This window comes from Branchiostoma lanceolatum, chromosome 19, assembly GCF_035083965.1.
Source record: "Branchiostoma lanceolatum isolate klBraLanc5 chromosome 19, klBraLanc5.hap2, whole genome shotgun sequence".
In the NCBI taxonomy this organism is placed as follows: domain Eukaryota; kingdom Metazoa; phylum Chordata; class Leptocardii; order Amphioxiformes; family Branchiostomatidae; genus Branchiostoma; species Branchiostoma lanceolatum.
In genome coordinates, this window is record NC_089740.1 from 1,369,478 (window position 1) to 1,394,751 (window position 25,274).

Consider the following 25,274-nt stretch of genomic DNA (forward strand, 5'->3'; position numbering starts at 1 on the left):
AGCAACTTTTGCAACATTACAAAATGGGTTTTTCACAATGTTATTGATGCTAAAAGGTTTTTCTGGGACTTTGCTACAGACTACATGTACAGCTGTAGTGTTGGGGGTTAAATTGTCAAAAAAATGTGCAATTAGAATAATGGGTTATTATAAACATGCAAAGTATAGAGCTTGTATTTTCACTATGATTTGTATGGATATCAAAGTTATGTAGCTAAGGGAAAAAACATTGTTTATTTTATACCTGTTATGACATGTTAATACAGATAGTACACAATATGAATAAAAAGTATGTTTGTGATTGAAATTCTTATCATTGTGAAGTTACTATCCTGATCCAGGCAATGTTCACTTCAATTTGTTTTATCAACGGATGACTTTTGTCCCGAGGAAAAATATGCTTTGCCATGACCAAGGCTTCTTGGAAGAAACTGATTGCCCTCTTGTGATCCCCAAGTTCAATCCGGGCTGTCCCCAGGTTGTTTAGTGAGCATGGAATGGCAGGATGTGCTGTATTCTGACCAAAGATACTTCTTCGTATTTGCAGTGCCTCTTCATAGAATCGTATTGCTTTCCTGTAATCACACAAGCCACCCCAGGCTGATCCCAGGTTGTTGAGTGAGGTCGCAATGTTATGATGTGCTTTACTCTGACCATAGATACTCCTGTACATCTGTAGTGCCTGTTCATAGTAGTTGAATGCTTTTCTGTAATCATCCAGGTCGTTCCATGCTGTTCCAAGGTAGGTAAGTGAGCTGGCAATGTAAGGATGTGCTGAACCTGCTCCATAGATAACCTTAAGCATCTGCTGTTGCCGTTCATAGTAGCCGATTGCTTTCCTGTAATCATCCAGGTGGTGCCAGGCTGTCCCCAGATTGTTAAGTGAGGTGACGATGTCAGTGCAGGGATGAGAATAGATACTTCTGCGCATCTGCAATGCCTGTTCATGATTCATAGTAAATACGGTTCACCGGGCTATGGTCACGCATACTGTAGGCCAAGGGGAACATGCGCAGGGGAAAAGCTAACTGAAATTAAGTCAGACAGAGAACAATCGTATCTCCATATTTTGTATATGACTTCCTATAACGGCGGCGTATATATTGGGGGGGGGGGGCAAGGTTCCCTAATGCCGACAAGGGATATAAACGGAGGTCGTCCCTCGGCTACACAACTCCCTTGGCTACACAACTCCCTTGGCCACACAACTCCCTTGCCGGCATTAGAGAACCTTGCCCCCCAGGAAGTCTGCGAAGGAGGCTAGCCTTTGCTACGTCTATCTTACAATTTGTAAAGTTTGTATGCATGGGTGTTTTGTCAGAAGATAACAATACTATACATGATGATCATGACTCCGTAATTAAGCACCAGGAATGCCGGTGCCGTTGTTAACCCGTTCCAATAGACGAGCAACGTGTTAATGTGTAAATCTTACCTAAAATGGCTGGGGCTTCACGGCTGGTCGAGATTTGTCTGCTTCTCTCTGTAGTAGTGAGATTGACTCATGGACTTGTCTTGTGTTGTTGTTTGGGAATTTCCATTGCGTCCATTTCGAAGTTAAACATTATCGAATACAATTTATACAAATCAAAGCCTCGCGTAATTTAGGAACCGTGAAATGCTATAATAGACTACTTTGCTAAGATGAGACTCGTATTTTGAACAAGTTGTTTTTGTGTCATCGCATCATCGCACCTATAACTCAAGGTCCTTTTGATAGATTTGTCAGAAAGTAGGCAAGTCGGTAATTAAAAGGGGTTGGTAGTTGAAGAGGGCATCAAACACCTCAGCCAACACCGCAACCACCATATATACTTCATGGAGGACTGTGTCCTACGGACTCTTGTTTTAAGTGTGTGTATTTGTGTGTTTATGTGTGTGTGTGTGTGTCTTTGTGTGTGTCTTTGTGTGTTTATGTTTGTGTGTTTGTGTGTGTGTGTGTGTGTGTGTGTGTGTGTGTGTGAACAGCACAACTCGAGAAGTGGTGGATGGATCTTTATGATATTTGTTAGGTTCGAAGGTGTTTGCATGATTACATTCTGCCGCCCTCTCCCCCCTCCCCCGTGGCTTTCCTGGGTATTGCAGCAGAACTTCCGATATCTCCTGCTCTGAACATGCTATGGTCACGATTTGGAGATGGTATGCAGCTCTTGTACGCGGAATTAAGTAACGTAAGTTTTGGACCATTGGCAACTTTCTCTGGAACTGCACATCTAGAGGGGTTTTAGTTGCAGACTTTGAAACAGGATAAGTCAAGGTACGAATTAATCTTTGACCTATATCTGATGAAGACCAATGTGATCGCCTGTTATATGTTGCCGGTAAGGCAGTTACACTGGTCGCATGAAAGAGAACAGTAGATTTCAACCCTATTCAGACGGGGGGGGGGGGGTCGGCTTTTGAGGCCCGCAGCAATTTTCATGTCGAATTAACGTTGGTTAACATAAATTCGCGGGGTACTTAAATTCGCCATTTTTTGAAACGGTGTATTTTAGGGATATGTGCTAGATGCAAAATCAGTCATAGAGCCAGCAATGCAAACCGGATAGACTAACGTATTCAGAACACTGGCTGAAAAGCTTCGATAACCATGCATTAGAAGTTGGCGACGTCAAAAACTCTCCGTCCCTTATTGACAGAGTCTGGGGGCTTCGTGGGAGAATCACACTGCACGGTTGTTCGCTGGTTTATAAGACAAATGTCACATCTCCTGCCTGCTAAACACAATTATTTACAAGACAACTTATTACAATCTCTTTTGCTAACCTACAACTGGATTCTAAGTGTAATCAATCATCAAAACTCCTCTTTGTTGCTACAACCTACGGCACGTGTATTTTCCCGCCGCCATATTATTACCCAGAATCCTGTCGTCAAGCAGACGACAAAGGTTTGTGAGGAACACTTTTTTGTCTAAATGTTGCGTGTGATAGTGGACTGAAGACGATATTTTCCTCAAAGTTTGCTCCTAACACAACAAGGAACACATGGACATATAGTAGTATAACCATTGCTACGGCATCCAGCTAACTTCCCATGAATAATGTACACGTTGCCATGACGGTGGGGATCGACTTTGAGTGACGTTCTACCGACGCAACAAACGGGATGTTACCGAAGGCCTGATGTGTGCGGTACGGCCGTTTTTTCGTGTATTTTTTTTTACTTGGACACGTCTATATCCATAGCACTCTCCTCAAGCCAAGGATGGAACGAATAGCTGCTGTATAAAATGTGATTAGCGGTAAGATATTCAAGACGAATCTTCTCTCCCGAAATAATGTTCACATCTGTCCGACAACACCGTCACAATTGTGCGTGCGGCGGACGGTAGTTTCAAGTTGAAATATTATGGTGTCAGCACGACTAGAGACAAAGTCCACCATATATATGATTAGTGCAAAGATAGAACATCATACTGACAGAATAATAGAAAAAAGGATGGTTTATTGTTCTGCTAGATTGATTTCAGTCAAGTCCATTATCGGAAAAATGGCAAATTTATGTTACCCAACGTTACCCATGAACGGTTTATGATAGAGCCGCCAAATTTGGGGATTTTTTTCTAGAATTTAGTTCGCAACAATTTCATAATATTCATGTAAGTTCGTGTTTTTAGTGTTACCATAGCAAATGGTTTCTGACAGGCATATTTTACAAGATTTGCTAATTTCAGTTTTAAGTGTAGTTTTCAGGTTTTCATGCTGAACCGCTGTGATAAACGAGGTATCATTTGAGAAGGGGCTGTTCGAGCAACTTCCATGTCCGCAGAGTTCTCAAGATTTGGCGGTTCCGCGGACTACAAATGCACACACATGGTTCACGCCCTATTGTATCATTCTTAAGGATTGTTTTTTCATTCACAAAACACGTTATGGAAATCATTTAAAAAATAACGAACAGGTTAAGATATTTTGGCACTTTCTTTCGCGACCTTCTCACATAAGTAGCAGGTCGCTGTGTTTTTTTTTGCGTAAATGAAAATATTTGTCCTTAATCGACAAAAATCGAGATTGATCATCGCTTTGCCAACATTTACCCACCTACCAAATATCATCTCAATCCATCCGGATGTTCTCAAGTTATAACTCTGGAAACACGGACATGCAAACAACCGGAATGAAAACAATACCTCCATTCCTCATGGAGGTAATAAGGCATGTATTAGTGTTATCCCTTTAAAAACTGCACATAGATCTGATAACGTGTTTATCCAACAAACAATGATGCGTAATACAAACGTCACAGCTCGGCCCGAGTGGTTCGGCATCGCAGCAACGGCTGATATCCCCCCCCCCATGGGTTAAACATTTGGCTCTGTCTGTACGTTTTTAAAGGCACCCAGAGCATTTTATGAGGCTTGGAAACTGGAAATATTCTAGTTGCTGTAATCTTTATGAAATTGACATTTAATGCCACTGTTAACCACATTTGCGTGCGGATTTCTTATCAAAAGTGCTCAAAAGCGGCACAAAAATAAGCTACATGGTGATCTTTTAGTTTCACGCGCCTACTGTAAATAGACCGATACCATAGTACCGTAGAAATGCAAAATTAAGACATAAAAATGCAAATATTTGACGGACATGCAGTCACTCTCTCATTGGTCGAACCGACAATTGTGATGGACAGTCAGGATCAGTCTATTAGGGCTTGGATTTTCTATCAGTTCTCACCACACAACGACATCGTATCTTTGCTCCTTTACGAACGTTTTGGCGTATTACTGCGTATATGTACGAGACTGTATGGTCTCTGTCTGTCTTTGTCTCTCCTCACACACACACACACGCACACTGTGGCACACATACACACACACACACACACACACACACACACACACACACACACACACACACACACACCGTGAGACCCCCTCCCTCACGTATAGGATGTATCAAATGGCACGGAAATATCCGCAACTTATCGTACTTTTACAACCACAGCAGAACTGATAACGTTACCTGTTCAAACAGTAGGGACAATCGACATGCTGTGTTGTACTAAGGAGGTTCCATTTGGTCGTACCAATGCCCAATTTGTTTTATCAAAAAAGCGGGAGGTATGGCCTCGACTATAGCAATAACATCATGAAATAGGGACTACTTGTCGCCAAAGTTACTCACAGGTCGATGGACTAGTAGTTTGATAACCCCCAAAACAAACCACCACCCCACACGAGTTTACGACATGTTAACAATTAACAATCCCGCTGAATGACGTCACACCCCGATGTAAATGTTAAAGCGGACCGAGAGTCCAACGGTCTTGTGTAGAGACTCTCTCTTGTAGAACAGTTGTGTCCAGACTAGACGCCATCATGTCATTGTGGGAGGCTCGACTTGGAGGGAGAGTCAACATTGCTGTCAAGGTTATGGAGTTGGTGAGTACCCCCCCCCCCCCCCCTTCTCCTTTATAGAAGAAATGTCCAACCTTGGCCAGGGCTCAGTGGAACTAGCTATAGCCGTGCCCGTTAATATCGACCCAGTCATGTGTAACCATTAAAGATAGATGAGAGTACAATGATGAAAGTTCGCGGTCAGAGCATGAAAATTGTCATGTTCTATGGTTATGTGCGCCATATAGAATCTGTGGAACTGATATTTAAAGTAGTTACGTATACGGTCATATATCAAGAAGTTATATATCAGGAGTCCTGCAGCGGAACTTGCGGTTTTGATATCTCCTGTTCTGGACTGAAGCAAAGTTAATAAGTCAGGATTTTAGGGTGGGACGGATCTCTTGTACACGGGAGAGGTGACATAGGTTTGAGCCCCTAACAGCTTGTACCATATGAAAGTTTCTCATTTATCATACAATGCCATCTGCTGCAGTACCATAGGCAGTCTTCAGGAGGACCATAATCAAACAGGTTCTTCATTTTCCCAACACCTTCCCATATATGAAGTATCATAATGCACCATCAAAAGCTTTTTGGGTTATCGAGCTATACTGTCCACTCATAAACAAAAAAACAAACAAACAAACAAACAAACAACAAACGGACAGAACACATATAAAGCTTCCTTGCGAAGATGTTTAAATCTCTCTTTGTCTCCCCCTTCCCCTCTCTTTCTCTCCCTTCCCGACCCCCTCTCTCTGTCTCTGAATGTTCGCCAAAGTGCTGTCTTATCAGGAATACCCCCTACTGAAATAACTATTTGTACCATGTATTTCGTATTTAATTGTGTAATGACGTGAACGATTTTTAAGGTAAATGCTACAGCAACAATTCGGTCCGTTGACTGCTACTGTTGTGCATTATTTTACCTCCTTAAATAAACCATTCATCGGTCCATCTGTATGTTCGTATTTTTGATCTAGTTCTTTGTGTGTCTCTAGGCTCTCGGTATTGTAGCCTGGGCGGTTCTGGCGACAGTCCATAACACGTACTGGTGGGGTGTGTGGTGGGGACAGCATTACGTCATGGCGGCCTGTGTGACGTGCTGGCTCATGACGCTCGTCCTGATGGTGCTGGCTGGGTCGGGAAAATTCTCCAACGACACTCTGGTAAGTTCTTCACCATCTGTGCTTTTCGCTCGTTCGTTCGTTCGTTCGTTCGTTCGTTCGTTCGTTCGTTCGTTCGTTCGTTCGTTCGTTCAGACCTTTATAGTGCCAAGTGGCACATAAGGAAGCACGTTTCATTACTGTTTTAGTAGCAGGGTATATTTTTTACAGGGAGGGGTTGCTAGCCCTTCCCCATTAACGTGCTCGAAGCACCTCCTCGGACCCCATATTGCGTTCCTTCCGAAAGACGGGTACAGCTCCAACCGAGATGTCCCAGTGACTCAGGATTGAATCGGGGTCTTCCAGGTAGCAAGTTATTAGAACAAAGCCCAAATCAGATATAACATTACTTAATTGAAAATCGCAGTGTTGCCATTGACTTAAAAACAAGTGTACAATGACTAATTTCATCAAAAAGAGTTTGTAGGGATTGCGCCACTTTGCGCCATTTTGCGCAAGCTAATCGCAATTTTGACAAATTTATTCATTTGCCGATTGGCCGTTTGCGCCAGTTTGCGAAAGCAATTTGCGCAGTCGAGGGAGATACGTGTACCGGCTTAACTGCAAACTTGACGAAGCATTCGTGCAGTGAAGGTTTTGAGGCACGGCACTCGCTCTTCGTTTTACCTGTTGGTAAGTTTTGATTGGCCCGTTTGGTTCTGACTGTCGCAAATGTCCCTGCTCTGTTCATGATAATACTGCCTTTCGTTGTCAGAACTTGGTGTACGGAGTTCTGGCCGCCATCGCCTATGTCGCCGCCGCAGTGATCCAGTGTTGGAACGCCAACCGAAACTACAGATACAACTACACCGTGTATGAAAGACACATCATCTCTGCTGTAAGTTCACCCTTACACAAGAATAGACCAATGAGGGAATGACAACATAGCGATTCAATCAGTGACACACTGACACTGGTAACATGATTGACAAATGTTTTTTTTTTATGTTCTTGTTTTTTGACAGAGGTACTAGCGGGTGGGGCTCTTGGATCGGTCTATTACACGTCGTATAACGAAAACTCCAGCTGCCCGGGTGGTTTATGTCCCCCTCCCCGCGGGGCTGGCCGGTTACGGGCGGCTGCTATAAGCGCGAGTTAATCAGGCTCCACAAGCTTAAACCTTCTTGGGGAGGTGTCTTGCTGCCACTGTTGATAAGTCGTTTTCAAAAAGCGTGGAAATGATACGAAATGTAGAAAAGCTAATAAGTGTGAAAAGTGGACGGTGGACTATAAATGCTTGTTTGCATTATCTGTCTGACAGGATGTCCAGACATTACAGTTGAACCTAAACTGAGTTTGTGTGTTTCCAGTCCTTTGCGGTCGGAGCCGCCGTGCTGTACTGTGCTGACATCATCCTGACGCTGAAGCTGTGCAAGTGTGTGTGCATCATTAGATAATGAGGGACGGACAAACGCGTTGTACATGTGTTATAACCGGAAAAGTAAATCTTAGGTACCTTACCTTAGACCTAAAATAAGTGCCAACAATATACAACTGAAAAATTATTCATATGAACAAAAATTCCCATAACATAACAATGTCATCAGAAAATCGTTACTGTGACAGTGAAACAATGGTGGGATTTTGTATCGTAATATTTTGATTATTCTAATTTTGAATGACTTGTTCCTCTATTCTCGCTTCGTATATGTTTTAACAAGTTATAGTTAGATCGTGAATCAACATAATGAACTTGGAATTAATCATTATTTTAATATTGATTGCACACTGGTTGCACTTAAAAGTGCAACCAGTGTGCAATCAATATTTGATGTATCGCGTGGTTTTCTAGACTTTGCCCTGTCCCTTGCATGCATATTGTTATTTTATGATAGTAATAATGACAACACAAATACGTCTTTATTCAAAATCGAAGCTTGCAGACAGGATAAGAATTGTATGCCTGGGTTAAGATGTTTTTTTACATACATGTGACAAAATGACGTGATAGCACAGAAAATACCATATATTGCTAAGATAACTTGAGATTTTGGTTGTTAAGATAAATGTATTATGTAGAAAAGAGTTTGGGTCTTTTTGTACGGGCTTCTGGTGTATTGGTGTGTCAGGGGTTTCTGAGTGGGATGACGTTAGCGTACTACAATGTATCAGCCCTGTGTGCTTCTGGCCATGGTAAACTCGCCACGCAAGTTCTACGTGAAAAGTACAACAGAGCGCGTCTGGATAGAGCTAAAGAAGCAACACAAGTACAGCCTGAGTATGAAGGAAAAGCCTTAGGGGTTTCATAATGTATAGCAGTTACCTTACATAGTTATGTTCAGAAAACCAAGCAATATTTGAGCATAAATTTGACTCTGCTAGATAAAAGCCCAAACGTGTAATATTCTATGACTCTCTCTTTGATTGTAGACAAGGGAGCGGTGGTGTATATCGAACGAGTCAAAGTAAGAAGAGTTCCACGACCTCATACCTTCGCCGGATGATGTTAACCTTTGAGACTGGCGCACTAGTATCATATATCATTTATTGTAGCCATAAGGTCCTCATTTGCATAAATGAATTACTCAGTTAATGATCTCCACCCCCCAATAACAAGTTGTTCAAATTATTAATCTGCCATCTTAGCAAAAAGCATTAGCCTAGCATTTACATCTGATTCCTTTATATCTAATGCTGTTCTCCTTTTCTTCCTTTCCACAAATGAATCATATACTTTTATAATTGATTATGTAAAGTAGGTCTTCATTTGCATCATTGGTATCTAACTCCAAGATAAAGTAATGCATAAAATAAATGATGTAAAGCTGAATTTGACGCTGTGTACCTTTACGTTTTTCGGGGGAATGTTTCCGAAAAAAAAGAAATCAAAGAACTCCTACGATGAACTTTTGTGAAATATTTACCGTTTCTTTAAATCTCTTGACAAAATATAGCACAGCCATGTCCATTTCACACATTGCGTCCCCACTCTCTCGACCTTTGGCCATGTGCCAACGGTCGGGTCCTGTAAGCCTGTAGAAGAAATTTGAACGCAGGCCTGCTCAACCTTCCGAGTCTCTGGGTACAACTCTCACCGGGAACACTTGGACCCGGGACAGCGGGAACACACCAAGGTAAACAAATAAACCTTGAAAGTAATGATATGCACCTAAAACATGTTGCCTATTTGTTGTTATGGCTTGAATCTACTTGATCTCGATAAATGAATATTTCTCTATGCCATTCCATGTCCATTTCCTAACTCAACATTCGGAGTGGGCTAAACCGTATGCATCTAACCCCAAGTTGTTTCCAGGCAAAACTGTTGCTAGTGCCTGCTTGAATTATGCTGGCAAGTCACACTGTTAAGTTACATGTCATTAATGGCTGAATTACTGAATGAAAGCCTGGAACTGAGACGAACCGAGACTCTACCTATACCTGTACCTGGAAATTAGAGTCAGGAAAGGACACCATAGAATGTATGTAAGGGTCACAATGTGGAAACTGTGAAAGGAAATAGGGCTGATGACCATGTGATTATTTGTGATGACAACTTAAAAGCCGTTGAAAAATCATACCCGATAAGGGGAGGAGAGACAGAAGTTAATCGAGCACTACAGAAGAACAACAAGTAACACAAGCTTTGACATATCGATGTGACAGACGTCATATACCGTGAAATGTGTAAATATGTTTTGTCTTTTATAAATGTATCAACATTGTTATATTTAACTGAAGTGTGATGAAGCTATGCGGATAGGGCTGATGGATGACCATGTGATTATGTGTGATGACAACTTAAAAGCCGTTGAAAAATTATACCCGATAAGGGGAGGAGAGACAGAAGTTAATCGAGCACTACAGAAGAACAACAAGTAACACAAGCTTTGACATATCGATGTGACAGACGTCATATACCGTGAAATGTGTAAATATGTTTTGTCTTTTATAAATGTATCAACATTGTTATATTTAACTGAAGTGTGATGAAGCTATGCGGATAGGACTGATGGATGACCATGTGATTATTTGTGATGACAACTCATAAGCCGTTGAAAAATCATACCCGATAAGGGGAGGAGAGACAGAAGTGAATCGAGCACTACAGAAGAACAACAAGTAACACAAGCTTTGACATATCGATGTGATGGATGTCATATACCGCGAGATGTGTAAATATGTTTTGTCCTTTGAAGATGAATCAATACTGTTATATTATATTTTAACTTAAGTGAGATGAAACTATGCTCTCCTACGGGAGAAATATATATATAAAGAAGAAGAAGAAGAAGAGGAGGAGAAGAAGAAGAAGAATGAATGAATGAATGACAAAAATAATGAGTCATTGGTTTAGTAAGACTATGGATATTTTTTTAATTTCCATATAAACAAAAGTTAATGTCTTACATTTTGCGAGTCCTACCTTTAAGAACGATGTATTTATCGTTACACCTACCAGAAACTTTCTCTTTCTTTCTCCTAACTAAGCGAGCTCGTAACGGTTTATCCAAAAATGCCGTTCTCTTCGCTTTTAAACGGTAACAAAATGTTTCGTCTATGTGGAGTTCTGCGTGCCATTTAGATGAGGGAACTGCCTTGATTAGTTTCCTCTTCGCTTGTTTATCAGAACAAAGTTTGCTAACCTTTGTATTCAGTCGCTTGTAATAATCTAGTTCGGTGTAGAACGCAGGTCCTTCAAAAGATATCTTATTCCATAACGACTTGTTGAAGAATTCGTAAAGCATGTGATCAACTTTGCTAAACTCTAATTTGCCCTCTCTTTATCGGAGGGTTTATAGTCTTTGTACGAATATGACTGCAGTTTCTTCGGTGTTTTGTCGTAAAGAATGTCTTTTATTTGCCAACACATTAGCCTTCGTAACAGCACCAGCGATTCGTCGAAGTATTCTAAGATCATTACTGTTGTGAATTCTCGTTCCAAGTCTGTCAGAAACCTTTAAGCTTTCTTCGTGTCGTCTGCCCACTCGAAGTTGTGACCTAAGTCAAATGCTTGGAAAGTTCTCGTCCTTTCGAAAGTAATCTCGCAACTTTTGAAACCCTGTACATATCTGTGCTCAAAAGGGTTCTGTAGAAACGGTTGAAGAGGTTTTGCAACCCTAGATTTTTTCTCTTTCTCATCAGCCTCTCTCCGTGGTAATAATTAAAAACTGACTTCAGATGTCTCATCGGTTCCCTGATCACCGTTATGTAGGCGGTGTCCGGAGGAAACATAGACTCCATCCAGGTTTTGTTGTATCTCGTGTGGTGGACGATAGCGTTGTACTTTCTGTTCTTTGACTTGAGGTACATCCCAGGTTGGGGTGAAGTCGGCCAGCCCAGGGAGCACCCTGTGCACGTAGTTGTAGCATGACAGCTAGTCTGTGGTACAGAGCGTACCGTTGGAGGAGGTTGGTGACGCTTGAAGAGCCTGTCTTGTGCGTCTTGATAAAAAAGAATTTTTTCCGAGGTGCGCATTGCCTTGGTGTCTCGACACTGTGATTCTTCTGGGGCGATTCAAACGTTGCAGCTTGAGAAACACTGCCACCTAGCGGCGGCTGAGATACTGCAGTTTCCCAGATTGCCCGGGGTTCTCCAGAGATATGGCTGCCAACACTGTAACAAACATGGTGCCCAAAACAAAGGATCGCAGCGAGCCGGTCTGTTCTCGTAGTAGAGGCATCGTAGTTCATTTGGTTTTGTTCTTCTTCGTTCAGCGGCAAACCTATTCAGCGTAAAATTGAGCATTCAGAAGACACACGAACAACACAGAAAAGCTATGGCATATACTTTCACGATTAGCCTTTATGCGTTTACATGAGTCCACTAATTTGTGTACGGTGTCATCGTGTCTATTATGATTGCCACTGCTATGACAAATTGTCAAATTTAAACGTAGTACAAATTTACGTCACAAACGAAGGACACGCATGTTTAAAAACCGTAAAACACACAATTTTTAAGTTCTAACAGACCAACATTTACTGTAGAACATACCTTTAGCATTAGGTCGACATGGATGGTTACCTTTCAAATAGCTTCAGTCTCGACTTGCTGAGGAAAGAAACGATGTTGTCTTTACATGTAGCGAAGCCTTGTGAAACGTTGTCCTGGTGACCCCTGCCCCCCCCCCCCCCCCCATCGGTCCGGTGCGATGACGTAATCAAGCTTGCATTGCTTCACTCTTGTGACGAGACGAAATGAGGCATAAGGCATGCCGAACCTTAACTACCTAATCCTGGCAGTAATACACAAACTTTCATCTCTAATCATTTTTAGATCAAGTGGTGCTTTTGGGACCCAATCATTCTTTAAACTGGATTATTTTAGACTGCACACTCGCCACCTACATCGGCTACTTATAGCGGTGAGAAGCAGTACTCCAGTCAGAAGCTCTGAAGAAGGTGTCTGATAAACATCGAAACGTTAGCAGGTGAGATCAATACCTGGTTGTATATAAAGAATCTCCCTTAGCCTATTTTCTACCAACCTGATGAAATTATTTTCGGAAGACCGATACCATAGCCCCGCCCACCTACGTCAAAACGTAGAAATGCAAAGTTAAAACATAAAAATGCAACTATTTGACGGACATGCAGTCACTTTCTCATTGGTCGAACCGCTTGGAATGACTAGAAATTTCAGTTTTTTATTCAAGTTTCAAGCCTCATAAAATGCTCTGGATGCCTCTTAGGGATAGCTGGATCTGATCTGTATTATTGAAATGACACACCCAATGGCTAGCTGAATATGACGCAGTCTCATTGCAATGACAAACCAATTGGATAGCTGAATCTGACCATGTGTCATTGGAATCTTACGGATACCTGAATCTGATCTGTATCATAGGAATGACACACCCTACGTATAGCTGAATCTGGCCCTGTGTCATTGGAATGATACACCATACCGATAGCTGAATCTTATTTGTGTCACTAGAATGGCTCACCCTACGTACAGCTAAATTTGACCTGGTGTCATAGGAATGACACACCCTACGGACAGCTAAATTTGACCTGGAGTCATTCGAATGACACACCCTACGGGCAGCTAAATTTGATCTGGAGTCATTGGAATGACACACCCTACGGGCAGCTAAATTTGACCTGGTGTCATTCGAATGACACACCCTACGGGCAGCTAAATTTGACCTGGAGTCATTCGAATGACACACCCTACGGGCAGCTAAATTTGACCTGGTGTCATTCGAATGACATACCGTACCCATAGCTGAATTTGCCAATGTGTCATTGGAATGACACACCCTACAGATGGCTAGGACACCTTACGGATACCTGAATCTGATCTGTGTCATAGGAATGGCACTCTCCAACTATAGCTAAATCTGACGCTGTGTCGTTGGAATCACACCTTACGGATAGCTAATTCTGATCGGTGTCGTTGAAATGATACACTGCGGATAGCTGAATTTGCCAATGTGTCATTGGAATGACACACCCTACGGATAGCTTAATCTGACCTGGTGTCTTTCGAATGATGCTCCTACCGGTTCCTGTTGTCATTCCAACGAATCTTTCTACGGATTGCTGATTCTGATCTGTGTCGTTAGAATGGCGCGCCGTAGGGATAGCTAAATCTGATCTTTATCTCCATGAAAAAAGGCTTTTTCATGGAGATACTGTTTTGCTTGCGTTTGGTGTTTGTGTGTATGTAAGTGTCACCGGACGCTTAGAGTCAGCATAACTGTAGAACCTGTACATGGATTGTAATGATTTTTGGTATGTGGGTGGGTGTTAGGAGGAGAAAGGTCAAGGTCGATTTTGGGCCCCCTGGCATGTGTGACTGGAACTGCAATGGCGTATTTGTTAAAATCTTCAATGTAGAAGAACTGAAGAGTGGATCGACAGATCGTCATGTTCTTTGGTACACAGGTAGGTTAGACCAAGACGTACACACTTAAGTGCAAACTATGCAAATGAGACCGAATTTGCATAAGTAAGGAGGTAAATCGTTTGCATGGGTGTCGTCGGATGCTTAAAGTCAGCATAACTGTAGAACGTGTAGATGGATTGTAATGATATTTGGTATGTGGGTATGCGCTGGGAGGAGAATGATCAAGGTCGATTTTGGGCCCCCTGGTTTGTGTTCCTGGAACTACCATGGCCTATTTGTAAAAATGTTCTAAAGGGGTATAACTGAAGAAAGGAACAACAGATTTTCATGTTATTTGGTACGCAGGTAGGTTGGACAGAGATGTACACACTGAAGTGCAAATCATGCAAAGTTAGTGTGTTTGCGTGTGTGTGCGCGTGTGTGTATTTTTGTGTCACCGTGTGTGTATGTATGTGTCACCGGATGTGTAAAATCAGCATAACTGAAGAACGTGTGGATGGATGGTAATGATATTTGGTATGTGGGTAGGTGTTAGGAGGAGGAAGGTCAAGGTCGATTTTGGGCCCCCTGGTTTGTGTCACTGGAGCTGCAGAGGCGTATTTGTAAAAATCTTCCAAGTAGAATAACTGAAGGAAGGAACGACAGATTTTCATGTTATTTGGTACGCAAGTGGGGTGGGCAGAGATGTACAAACTGAAGTGGTAATTATGCAAATTTGGACTGAATTTGCATAAGTAATGAGATATATCTACTTCTCCATTGTAGGTATGGGCTTTGAGGTCACACCTGTTGAATCCATTGGTCTCTTATCTAGGGTGAGTATTCCCCAACTCCCAACAGCTGGTGGTTCCGCTGCCCAAAACCAAGTAGATGTAAGGGTGGTAACTCTACTAATGGTGTTGCAGAAAGTTATATGTACCTTTTGTTTCATAGTACGGATGTTATATTTAAAATTTAGGTACCTTCAGAACAGGTCAATACACCTGACAATAATTTATGCTAATGAGGACCTAATTTGCATAATTTATGCATAATCGTGTATTTCCCTAACCGTAAAAGCTGTGGCTGTCATATTTGAGATGTAGGTACCATTAGGAAAGGTGAATACACATGGGCATAAATTATGCTAATGAGGACCGCATTTGCATAATGTATGCAGAAACTTGTTTACATTTCTTTGCTTAAGTACAACACATATCAAGACACTCGATTCCATAAGCAGATTTAAAAATATATTTTGATTTCACATTGCACAAAATAGGTAAATTCTAGGTAGCTTCTATTCTAGATTGCCAGGGAGATGGGAGCTGTCAGTGATTTCTGGAACTCCTCAATACGTAATATGTAGCACTTAAGAGTAATGGCATTTCCTCGTTGGGATACAAGGTATTTGCATAATATGTAGACATGGATTTTCATTACATGTCAATGAATTTCTCAATATTCTACCCAAAGTTTATGGCACGTCCATGACGCTAACTGATGTTAACCTTTACGACTGATGTATTATTATTACTTCTGTTTGATTATGCTAATAAGGTCCTCATCTGCGTAAATTATGTAAGTTAATCATATTCATTACCGAAACAACACATGATGTTTAAAGTATGGAAGTCTTATCTTAGCAAGGAAGGCTATTGTGGCATTTCCTAATGAATTATTCAAATGAGACCCAGATTTGCTTGATTAGTAAAGTTTAATGGTGTTGCAAGTATGAAATTCCCGGTATAGAATGAACGTACATCCTACACGAGGTCTTCATCTGCATAATTGATATCCTTCGATGTCCCTCTCTTTCTCAGTTACATATGTCACATTTTGAGAGTCTCATTGCAGTCCTTCCTTCATCAATTATGTACATTAGCCCATGATTCGCATGTATGCCAACCAATACTCAAGATTATGACCACATAAAACTTAGGAAAACTTAGGATTACTTTGACTACTTAGGGATATAGGCTCAAGTTGAGAAAAAATGAATTCTACTTCTCCCAACTTTAGAAAAAATCAACCATACCAGGAAAATGTAAAGGGGTGTTGATCAATTTGGGAGCTGTTTCAGGGAGACAATAGGTGTTAACTTAATGTGCAAGGTAGTGTTGGCGACTGGCAAGAGTTAAATCCGATTGGCTTAATCCTCAAACATAACAAAGCTCACAAAAAGTTTGTATCAGAAATATCGGGTGATCATCTAAACAGCCGCAAACACACCCATACTCGAGAGTTTGCGTATAGTTTGTGTACCAGTATCAATGGCAAACGTGTGTCCTTATAAAGGCCTCTCTTCTCTCTCCTTCTATATTGTATGGTAGGGTGGCTTCTATAAGATTGCTGGCGTTCAGGCTACCTCCGCTAGTCGGCGTTATTGTATCAAGCGGTGTTCAGTTCCATGGATCAGTTCTCATGAAATGAGTGCGTCTGCTATTACAGAGGGGACGACTTTGCGGCCGTACAAGGTCCAAATGATCTGTGCGGAAGACGAGACAAACGTTCATATCTTATGATATGACAAACCCCAGTAAAATCAACTCATATTCATCCGCATACTCAGAAAAGAAAAACAGCAAATCTGCATTTGTACACAAAATAGTGCGACGTCCATATCACCTGTAGGGTCAGAATGGATTTGTTGTTGTTGAATCGGCTTTTGGACAAATGTTTGTTCCTCTATCAGCTGTTTGCTTCCTCAGCATGTGGGACGATAAGGAGGACAGGACGGGCGGACTCTGATCAGCCCCTGCTCTAGGGACAAGCAGAATCACACAATAGACGTGTCAATCAGGTCAATGAACCTGTCGATGGAAAACTACAGGGACGAGCCATACACGCAACTCGCTCATGCAGGATTCTTGCACAAACCGCCGAAACCTGCGCTAATTCTTACCATAGTCAAAAGCTATGTGTCGCTGAAAAATGACCACGACATTTCTAGAACAGAAGATACAAATACAGGAATTTCCGCTGCAGTCTCAAAGAAAGCTGCTGAAAGAGAGAGAGAGAGAGAGAGAGAGAGAGAGAGAGAGAGAGAGAGAGAGAGAGAGAGAGAGAGAGAGAGAGAGAGAGAGAGAGAGAGAGAGAGGGAGAGAGAGAGAGAGAGAGGAACAAAGAAACAAACTGGCAAATATACACGCCAAAAATGCGTTCATTCTAACTTCATTCCTTTCGCTATGGTGCAGTTTGAGTTACTATACAGTACAGAAGAACACTCCATTGCACTTTATGATGCCCCCGATATCACTGAGAAAACATGCTGTATGTAAATTTGCACGACGCCCAAGGTTTATATCCAGAGTGACGGTAAGCAAATAAGTGTCGTTTGATCTTTAACCGCCTCGTGATACAAGCCTGCCCTCAGTCTGGTATTGAGACAGCTCTATAGCACCAGTACTTATCCCAGCGTTACCAAACCAGCCAGGTGAGCAAATGTTTTCTTATGATGCTCCGGGTTTTTACTGACAGGATAAGATAGCTGTGTCATTCGGGATGTGCGCTGAGGTTGCGGAGGAATCTGCATTGACACTTAACGCGAAATAATGAGAAAATACAGGATGATTTGCAAAATGCATGAGTTCTATCCCGGTCTGGGCCATGTTGGCGTTACCGTCAGGAAAATGATATACTTCTAAGTGTCTAACTCTGGGGGGCAAATTGTTCATGCAAATTGTACGGAAGTCATACTAGTTCTAACACATACGATCGAATACATACGATCCTTACTATCAGCAAAACTCTGACGTATGAATTCCGTAAAATACTAAAATTCACATGTTTCTTAGTAGTGGTTCGCATGAATTCCGTAAAATCGGTGTGACTTTCGTTAAAGGTACGAATGCACAAACTATTAGAGTCAAGATTAGTCAGCGCTTTTACAGAGTGTATTCTTACCTACAGCACAGCTAATTACTTAGAAGGCAGACATTAAGATGGAGATGATTATGAAGGGTACATTTTCAGACGCCAAAAGTATGATGCCAAAAGTATGAATACAAAAGAAAATGGTCGCTAAGCTATGATTCTATATCTAGAAAACGTACCCGGACAGTACAAGATGACAATGATGACAATGGATGGAATATTTATCTGTATTTCTCCTTTTACTTTTTGGTATTTTGCATCACGATGTAAAATCATCAATATTAGACAATATTATTTCCTTCCCAAATCTAAGAATCACCAATTTCCAGAATTAGACTGTCAATTGGGAATTATAGTGTACATATGTGCATGTTGCCTATTACAATAGTTATGCAATAAAGTTCGATTGATTGATTGTATTGTGCAGCCGATCGTTCGCATATTTTTGATTAGAAGTTCTTTATCCCCGAAAATAATTTGGTGGAACATAGGATATTGAAGTTCTCTTTTTTCCACAACCAGCAGTCAGCAGGTGAGAATTAACTGGTTGTGGAAAACAGTCCAATATCAGAAGTTCTTGTGGAAAAAAAAAAGAAGAAAAGTCCAATATCAGAAGTTCTTGTGGAAAAAAGATGAAAAGTCCAATATCAGAAGTTCTTTATGTTTGAAATGTCCATTTCCTCGAGCCCCCAACAGTATCCTAATGCCGCACGCGCTGCGCCTATTTTCCAGGATGGACAGTACGAGGCTGCTGTTGGCGGCTGTGGTGGTGGCGGTGGTGGCCGCACAGGGAGCCACCAAGATTCCGTGTCAACCGAAAGCACCTTACGCCGTGGCGACCCAAAACACAGCGGCTTGCCCAAAGTAAGTACGTCCAGTTGTAGTAGTGCGGTCTGCGGTGTCTTTTTTTTTGTTAGCCTGTATGAAGGGTCTATTTCACTATTACCGCCAATACTTCACCCTATCTGATAGCCTCTGATAGGCTCCAGAGGTCATGTTTCCCTGCTCTGCAGTTTGAAAGGAGGCTGACAGAGGCTAAAACAGTGTCAATCTTTTGTCTAATCAATGATGCCACTTTACAAGCAGAAATGATCGAAATCGATCAGTTTATCAGTTCCCAAGTTCAGGAACATCATAAATGATATGATAACACATAAGATAGACACAAAAAAACCCTTAAAGCACTGGTGGTAAGGTACTTGTACAAGAACTTGAATATGGTATTATTGTAACCTTTGACCTCTGAACTCCAAATAATGATCTTGTATTGTTGTTGCATGTTGCTATGTAGTTTCTGTAGTTTTATGCTAGTTGAAGTCTAATGTTATGTAAGCGATGTGTCATTGTACCGTGTTTTTATGAATCCAGGAAGAGTAGGTTAGACTTTCAGGTCTAATCTTGTTTCTAATAAAACATCAAACATCCTCAGATATTTGAACTTTCACTGATGAAGATCTCTGAATCGACATCCCATGACATAACAGGTGATCTCGTTATGTTGAGCAGTTGAAATGTCGTATGTTGGTCTGTATTGTCATTATGCGTGTTGCAGTCATACGTATGAACGTCTTGTGTGGTGTAAACATGTACATGTACGCTCTTTGTTTCCATGTATGTATGTATGTATGTTTTTATGAATCCAGGAAGGGTAGATTACAGTTTCCAATCTAATGGATTTCTAATGCAATATCAAAAATTAAACTTGATAGCTAACTCACTCTGACTACTTCTACTTTGATGTTACTCATACAGGAGCCTGGCGACAGAAATCGGCGTCCAGAAAAAAGCAGCCGGCACGCTCAAGACAGCTGTAACTGCACAGATTCAACAGATAAATGCGAACAAGCAAGCTCTGGAGAGATCACTGCAGTACGAGAAGAAGAAGAGGTACAGCCGAGGGTTTACGTTTGACCGCGCTGTCTTGATTATATGGATGACATAAAGCATACCCACGCGCATCAATTGTCATCAGTTTCTCAAAAAAAGTTTGCGACCATACTTTTTTCTGGTTACGATTTTCAAATCGTAACCAGAAGCTGCAAAATAAGCGCATAGAAGCCGTACATGGCAAATGTCGATAACTTACTCCTTGTACAAAAAGTATTGAGCCCGGAGAGGAGTTTTAAAATATATTGTTCGGTATACCATGTATACTAAGTTCGGTCAGTTGTAAAACTTTCCGGATCACTTAGATTTCATAATGATGGTACTGTAATTCTTTTTGGCTCGGCTTTTTTTCTCACGCTCTCATCAGCTTCGCAATGCCCGGATGATATCATCCATAAAATCAAATCAGTACAGCCCTATGCGACAACTTACAAATTGAACCACTGGCATGTGTGGTCAATGTGTTTAAAATCCATCTGCCTTTTCTACTTTCCTATGAATCGCAATACTTAGAATATTGCAAAGAAATCGTCTTGTGGTGATTTCAACAGTGCTAGTCGTTCTGTCAGACTATGGTGAACGTAACTAACTGACAGTAAACCCATACCCGTCTATGCAAAATTCGAAGGGTTTCCCTTTAATCTACAATGCGAGTCATGTACAATACGACTGTTGAACCGTGTGGTTGTCTTATCATCAGGACGGATGCGGACAAAAAGGTTGCAGATATGAAAAAGAAGGTAGACGGCAAGCTGAAGACGGACGCGGCCAATGCTGCCAGGGCTGCCGCCGGGTCGCTACCGGCTATCAGTGACATGAAGAGGAAGCTGCAGGTCCTCAAGACAAAAGTACGTGTTCAGTTCTAAAGTTCCTGGGTCATGAGCGGATTGCGCCAAACTGCGCCATTTTAGCGAATTTGCGCCATGTTCCCTTGCGGTGACACTGGCGTGCGATGCATTTGCGTGGGAAGCCCCGATGAGCAGGATATTAGAAGTCGCAGTATATATTGCCACTCAGAATTTTTTTAAAGTACAATCATTGAAAAACATCAAAATGCATGTTCACTTAATATGATACTTGGTGCACCATAGGTAAGATATCTTAAAATACATGAATTTGAACTATTTTTCGAATGGCGACTTATCTTAAAGATCTCAAAAAATTGGCAATATCAGGCTACAAATTGCGCCACTTTGCGTATGCCTGGCGTGATTTGGCGCACATCAGTGAGAGACCCGCTCAAGAGGACTTTGCTTCATTTGACCAGACGTCATACCTACAAATGTTCAGCTAGTACTTGAATAAGCACAGATTGATATCTCTATTGGTCAGTGAAATGATTTTAAGACTGCTTTTCAATACACTTTGTTGTATCAACGCTGTATTTTCACAGAAAAATATTCTTATCTCAAATAAAACTCGTCTCAATAACTTTGTCAGGAACAAGTTACTGTCATTAGGTCTGTTGTTTTTCAAGGTCAATAATCTGGAAGCCAAGGCCGCTGGAGCTAGAACCGCCGCTACAGGTGCCAAACCCGGTACCACCACCGGTGCCAAACCCGGTACCACCACCGGTGCCAAACCCGGTACCACCACCGGTACCAACCCTGGTACCGCCACCGGTGCCAAACCCAGTACCACCACCGGTACCAACCCTGGTACCGCTACGGCTACGAAGCCTACCCACCCCAAAGGTTTGTACTGAAAACGGTTTCCACTGACATGGTGTAGCCCTGTAGTATGTTTACAAAATGGATGCGCTTGTAGTGGTCTTCTGGTTGTCGCGATAAACAATTATTACATGAGCAAGCATATATATGAATACATGACTGTGCATACACTCTCTACCACGACTGATCTATGGGTTGTTCTATGAACTTTGACCCGACTTCCCGTTAGTGTTGACGCGTATGGCATTCATATGCCAACGTCGGATGTGTTGACCGACAAGACCGTCACAAGTGACTACAAAATATTCGTTTCACGGAGGCAATGAATGACTAAATGAATAAATCATTCCATACATCTATTAGCAACAAGAAACTAAGTACCCCTTTTTGCACAAACAGAGAACCACTACATCAAAACAATTCAAAACTCTTAATTACACGTGAATAATTCAAAATGTTTGTCATCAAGTAATCTAAAACGTGGTTCCACATTATAATTGAGAAGGTAAGCTAATTCTACAAAACTGTCATAGAGGGAATAGACATTTTAGGTTTTACATGGATGAAAACATATGTCCTAATGTCTTCATCATGTAGTAACGTGCGGTATGCTGCTTCTTTTCTCGAGTTCTGAATATTTCCTCCCCTACTTTAGATTGTGGATGGATCCACAAAGATAACCCCAGTAAGAAGTCTGGCCTGTACAGCACCAAGTTACCAGGGGAGACTAGCTACGTCATCACCTACTGTGACATGGACACAGACGGTGGCGGATGGACCGTCATCCAGAGGCGTAATGCGGCCATACCGACGTTTGACAGGCAAGTACACCGGACAGTGGGAGCGAGCTGTTTACTATGTTTACCTTCACGGAAGGAGATCATATTGTTTTTTGTTCCGTTTCCTCTTCCTCTCCAAACAAATAAGGTCAATGACCTGGACCAGACAGCTGTCACCATGGCTACTGGTAAAGTAGCAGACACCCTGTGGGGTTCGATAACATTATGTAGCAAGTGGCAGGACAGAGCTGGAGGTGTGGTCACCGTATTAACAGAGCAGTCGTCTGTTAAGCTAGACAATGTGAATGTAAACATCAAACGTAAACATCTAGTTGTCAGAATTGTTCTTTTGTAGTAGAAGGCTTGGGGGGCTTCAAGCTGGGTTTTTTTTTAGCTTATTGATGGTTAAATATTGTTGTAATCCACATTTCAGCTGCATAAGTCATATGACCACATCGGGTATCCAATAAACTGAAAGAGAAAAGAAAGTCACCTCAAAATAATATCAATATATTATCTACGTAACATTATGTGTAGAGACAATTGAAAGAAAATTCTGTTGTGTCCAGGCCGTGGAACGATTACAAGAACGGATTCGGACAACCCATGTTATCCTACTGGTGGGGGCTGGAGAAGGTCTACAAGGTGACGAAAGGAGAGAACTTCCGACTGCGCATCGAAATGGTGGACACACAAGGCTTAAGGAAATACGCCGTCTATGATAACTTTAGGTCAGTACAGATGACAGGTTGTGACGTCTTGAAAGGGATCCAGGGTGGTAGTAGTGGCATGATCCTCAGTCACGGTAGCACGTTGTAGTCTGAGTACCAGCCTTTTTAGCTTTCGTCCGCTCCCCACGGATCCCGGCCGGTAGGGGATCGTGGGCAGCGGATTAAAGCTAAAAAGGCTGGTACTCAGACTAAGCACGTTGGCCTTGTGGTTAGATTGTTGAATCAGAAGGTACTGAGTTCGACCCCGTATATGGCCCCCTTGTTCCGCACTTGGGAAAGGCGTTTCATGACAATGTGAGAGACCCTTTTGAACACTCTTGTGGGAGAGAAAATCCTGTGTGCATGTGAGACTTCATTTAACACTTTTGTGGGACAAAAAGACCTGTGTGCGTGTGAGACCCATTTTCAACACATGTGTGGGAGAGAAAATCCTCTCTGTGTGTGAGACCCATTTTCAACACTTGTGTGTGAGAGAATAATTTGTCTCTATGTATGTGTAATATGCAACACTTGGCCCCCGATAGAATCGGCCCCCATGTTCTACACTTGGGAAAGGCGTTTCATGACAATGTCCTCACTCTACTCAGATATAAATATCGTGTTTGAGAAGAGCCACATCTCAAGCAGGTAAAGGAACCCACCACACTTATCGATAAGAGTAGGGCTAATGCTGGTGTGATTAGATAGAATAAATCTGCCCGTATATGCAGCTTGTACTGTTCAGTTCAAACCTGAGGTATTACACTATGAGGCTGTTTACCGGGTATGCAATGTGAACAAACAAACAAACAAACAAACAAACAAACAGACACACACAAACAAAGAAAGAAACAGTCAAGGCTCATATTGCCCTGAAAAACTCGACTTGTATTGCAAAGAAATACCATAGATCATCACATGATCTGTGAACTGTTCAACAGTTCAGGTCTAACATATTCATCTTTGCTCCTCTTTCAGAATTGACACTGAAAATAACAAGTACAAGTTGACCGTCGGGAAGTACTCGGGCAATGCCGGGAACGCCTTGATGACGCACAACGGAATGCCGTTTAGCACGAAAGACCGTGACACCGGCCCCTACAAACTAGACAGGTGGGCGCCATGATGGCTGTACATTAATTAAGTGTGGAGGACATAGACTGTCACTACGTAACGTCAGTTCAACAAGTGTCAAGACGTTCAACAAGTTGCTTTTATCAACTCCGAGAAAACGGAGGCTTCAGTTGGTGTTTGTTTATTGACAATGGTGTGTGTCCGCAGTTCCACAATAGGCGTTTGAATGTTAGGACTAACAGGAAGGTAGGTCAAAGTTGCCAGAAAGGTCTCAGAAAGGTTGCGTGAGTTGGCGCGAGTCCAGAGTGTTCCCCACCGCTCGGCAGGACGAACCGAGTCCAAGATGATTTATCCACTAGTTAGTTTATAAATTTATGGCCTCGATTAGTACTTGTTTACATGCCAATATCATATATGTCTGCATCTGTTGAATGTTGGACGAAGGTGTAACAATGTAGAAAAGTAGTCGTAATAATTTGGAATTCGTGCCCAAAATGAGCTTGTTTTCCTTTCCACGCGGTTTCTCTTCTAGTTGTGCAAAGGCCTACAAGGGAGGATGGTGGTACAATGACCATTGTTTCGACGCTAACCTGAACGGCTACTACAGCGCCAAAAGCCCCACCGGGAATGCTGGCTTCTGGCTGCCGTTCAACGGCTACAAAGGCCTGAAGGAGTCCACCATGATGATACGTCACATGAACTACAATCCCCCCAAGCCCGCTGCGGGGTAGAGAAGTCCATGTGTAACATCTTAATAATGGTCCCAATACGGGAGGAAATTCATGTTAGAAATTCGAAAAACAGCATGACTGAAAACGAGAGAAAATTCTAGTCAAGATAGCGTCTTATCGAATGATTCCATATGTCATTGTGAGTCTTTAAAAAATTCTGATAGACACAGATCATACAAAAGGAGTTTTCCCTCTGGACTAATACTGTCAGCTTGAAATTACGTCAAACACACTGGCGCAACTATTAATAAAAACATACGTATCAAG

At 41.9% G+C, this 25,274-nt stretch overlaps 3 protein-coding genes across 3 annotated transcripts; 2 read left to right on the plus strand and 1 right to left on the minus strand.

Moving 5' to 3' along the window:
* The first annotated feature begins 5,205 nt into the window (after positions 1–5,205).
* Positions 5,206–8,849, plus strand: LOC136425685 (uncharacterized). Its single transcript, XM_066414623.1, has 4 exons — positions 5,206–5,383; positions 6,343–6,510; positions 7,223–7,345; positions 7,818–8,849. Exons 1-4 carry the CDS (start codon positions 5,321–5,323, stop codon positions 7,902–7,904), a joined length of 441 nt encoding a protein of 146 aa, XP_066270720.1. The 5' UTR covers positions 5,206–5,320; the 3' UTR covers positions 7,905–8,849.
* A 2,231-nt stretch (positions 8,850–11,080) lies between these two features.
* On the minus strand, positions 11,081–12,047 carry LOC136425815 (galactosylceramide sulfotransferase-like; the record flags this gene model as incomplete). Its single annotated transcript, XM_066414756.1, has 3 exons — positions 11,081–11,405; positions 11,516–11,519; positions 11,657–12,047. Coding segments are annotated over 3 exons (585 nt in total), but the record flags the coding sequence as incomplete, so codon positions are not given.
* A 5,563-nt stretch (positions 12,048–17,610) lies between these two features.
* On the plus strand, positions 17,611–25,274 carry LOC136424954 (techylectin-5B-like). Its single transcript, XM_066413609.1, has 9 exons — positions 17,611–17,716; positions 18,889–19,020; positions 19,909–20,043; positions 20,744–20,891; positions 21,521–21,737; positions 22,369–22,534; positions 23,062–23,223; positions 24,181–24,315; positions 24,809–25,274. Exons 2-9 carry the CDS (start codon positions 18,890–18,892, stop codon positions 25,005–25,007), a joined length of 1,293 nt encoding a protein of 430 aa, XP_066269706.1. The 5' UTR covers positions 17,611–17,716; position 18,889; the 3' UTR covers positions 25,008–25,274.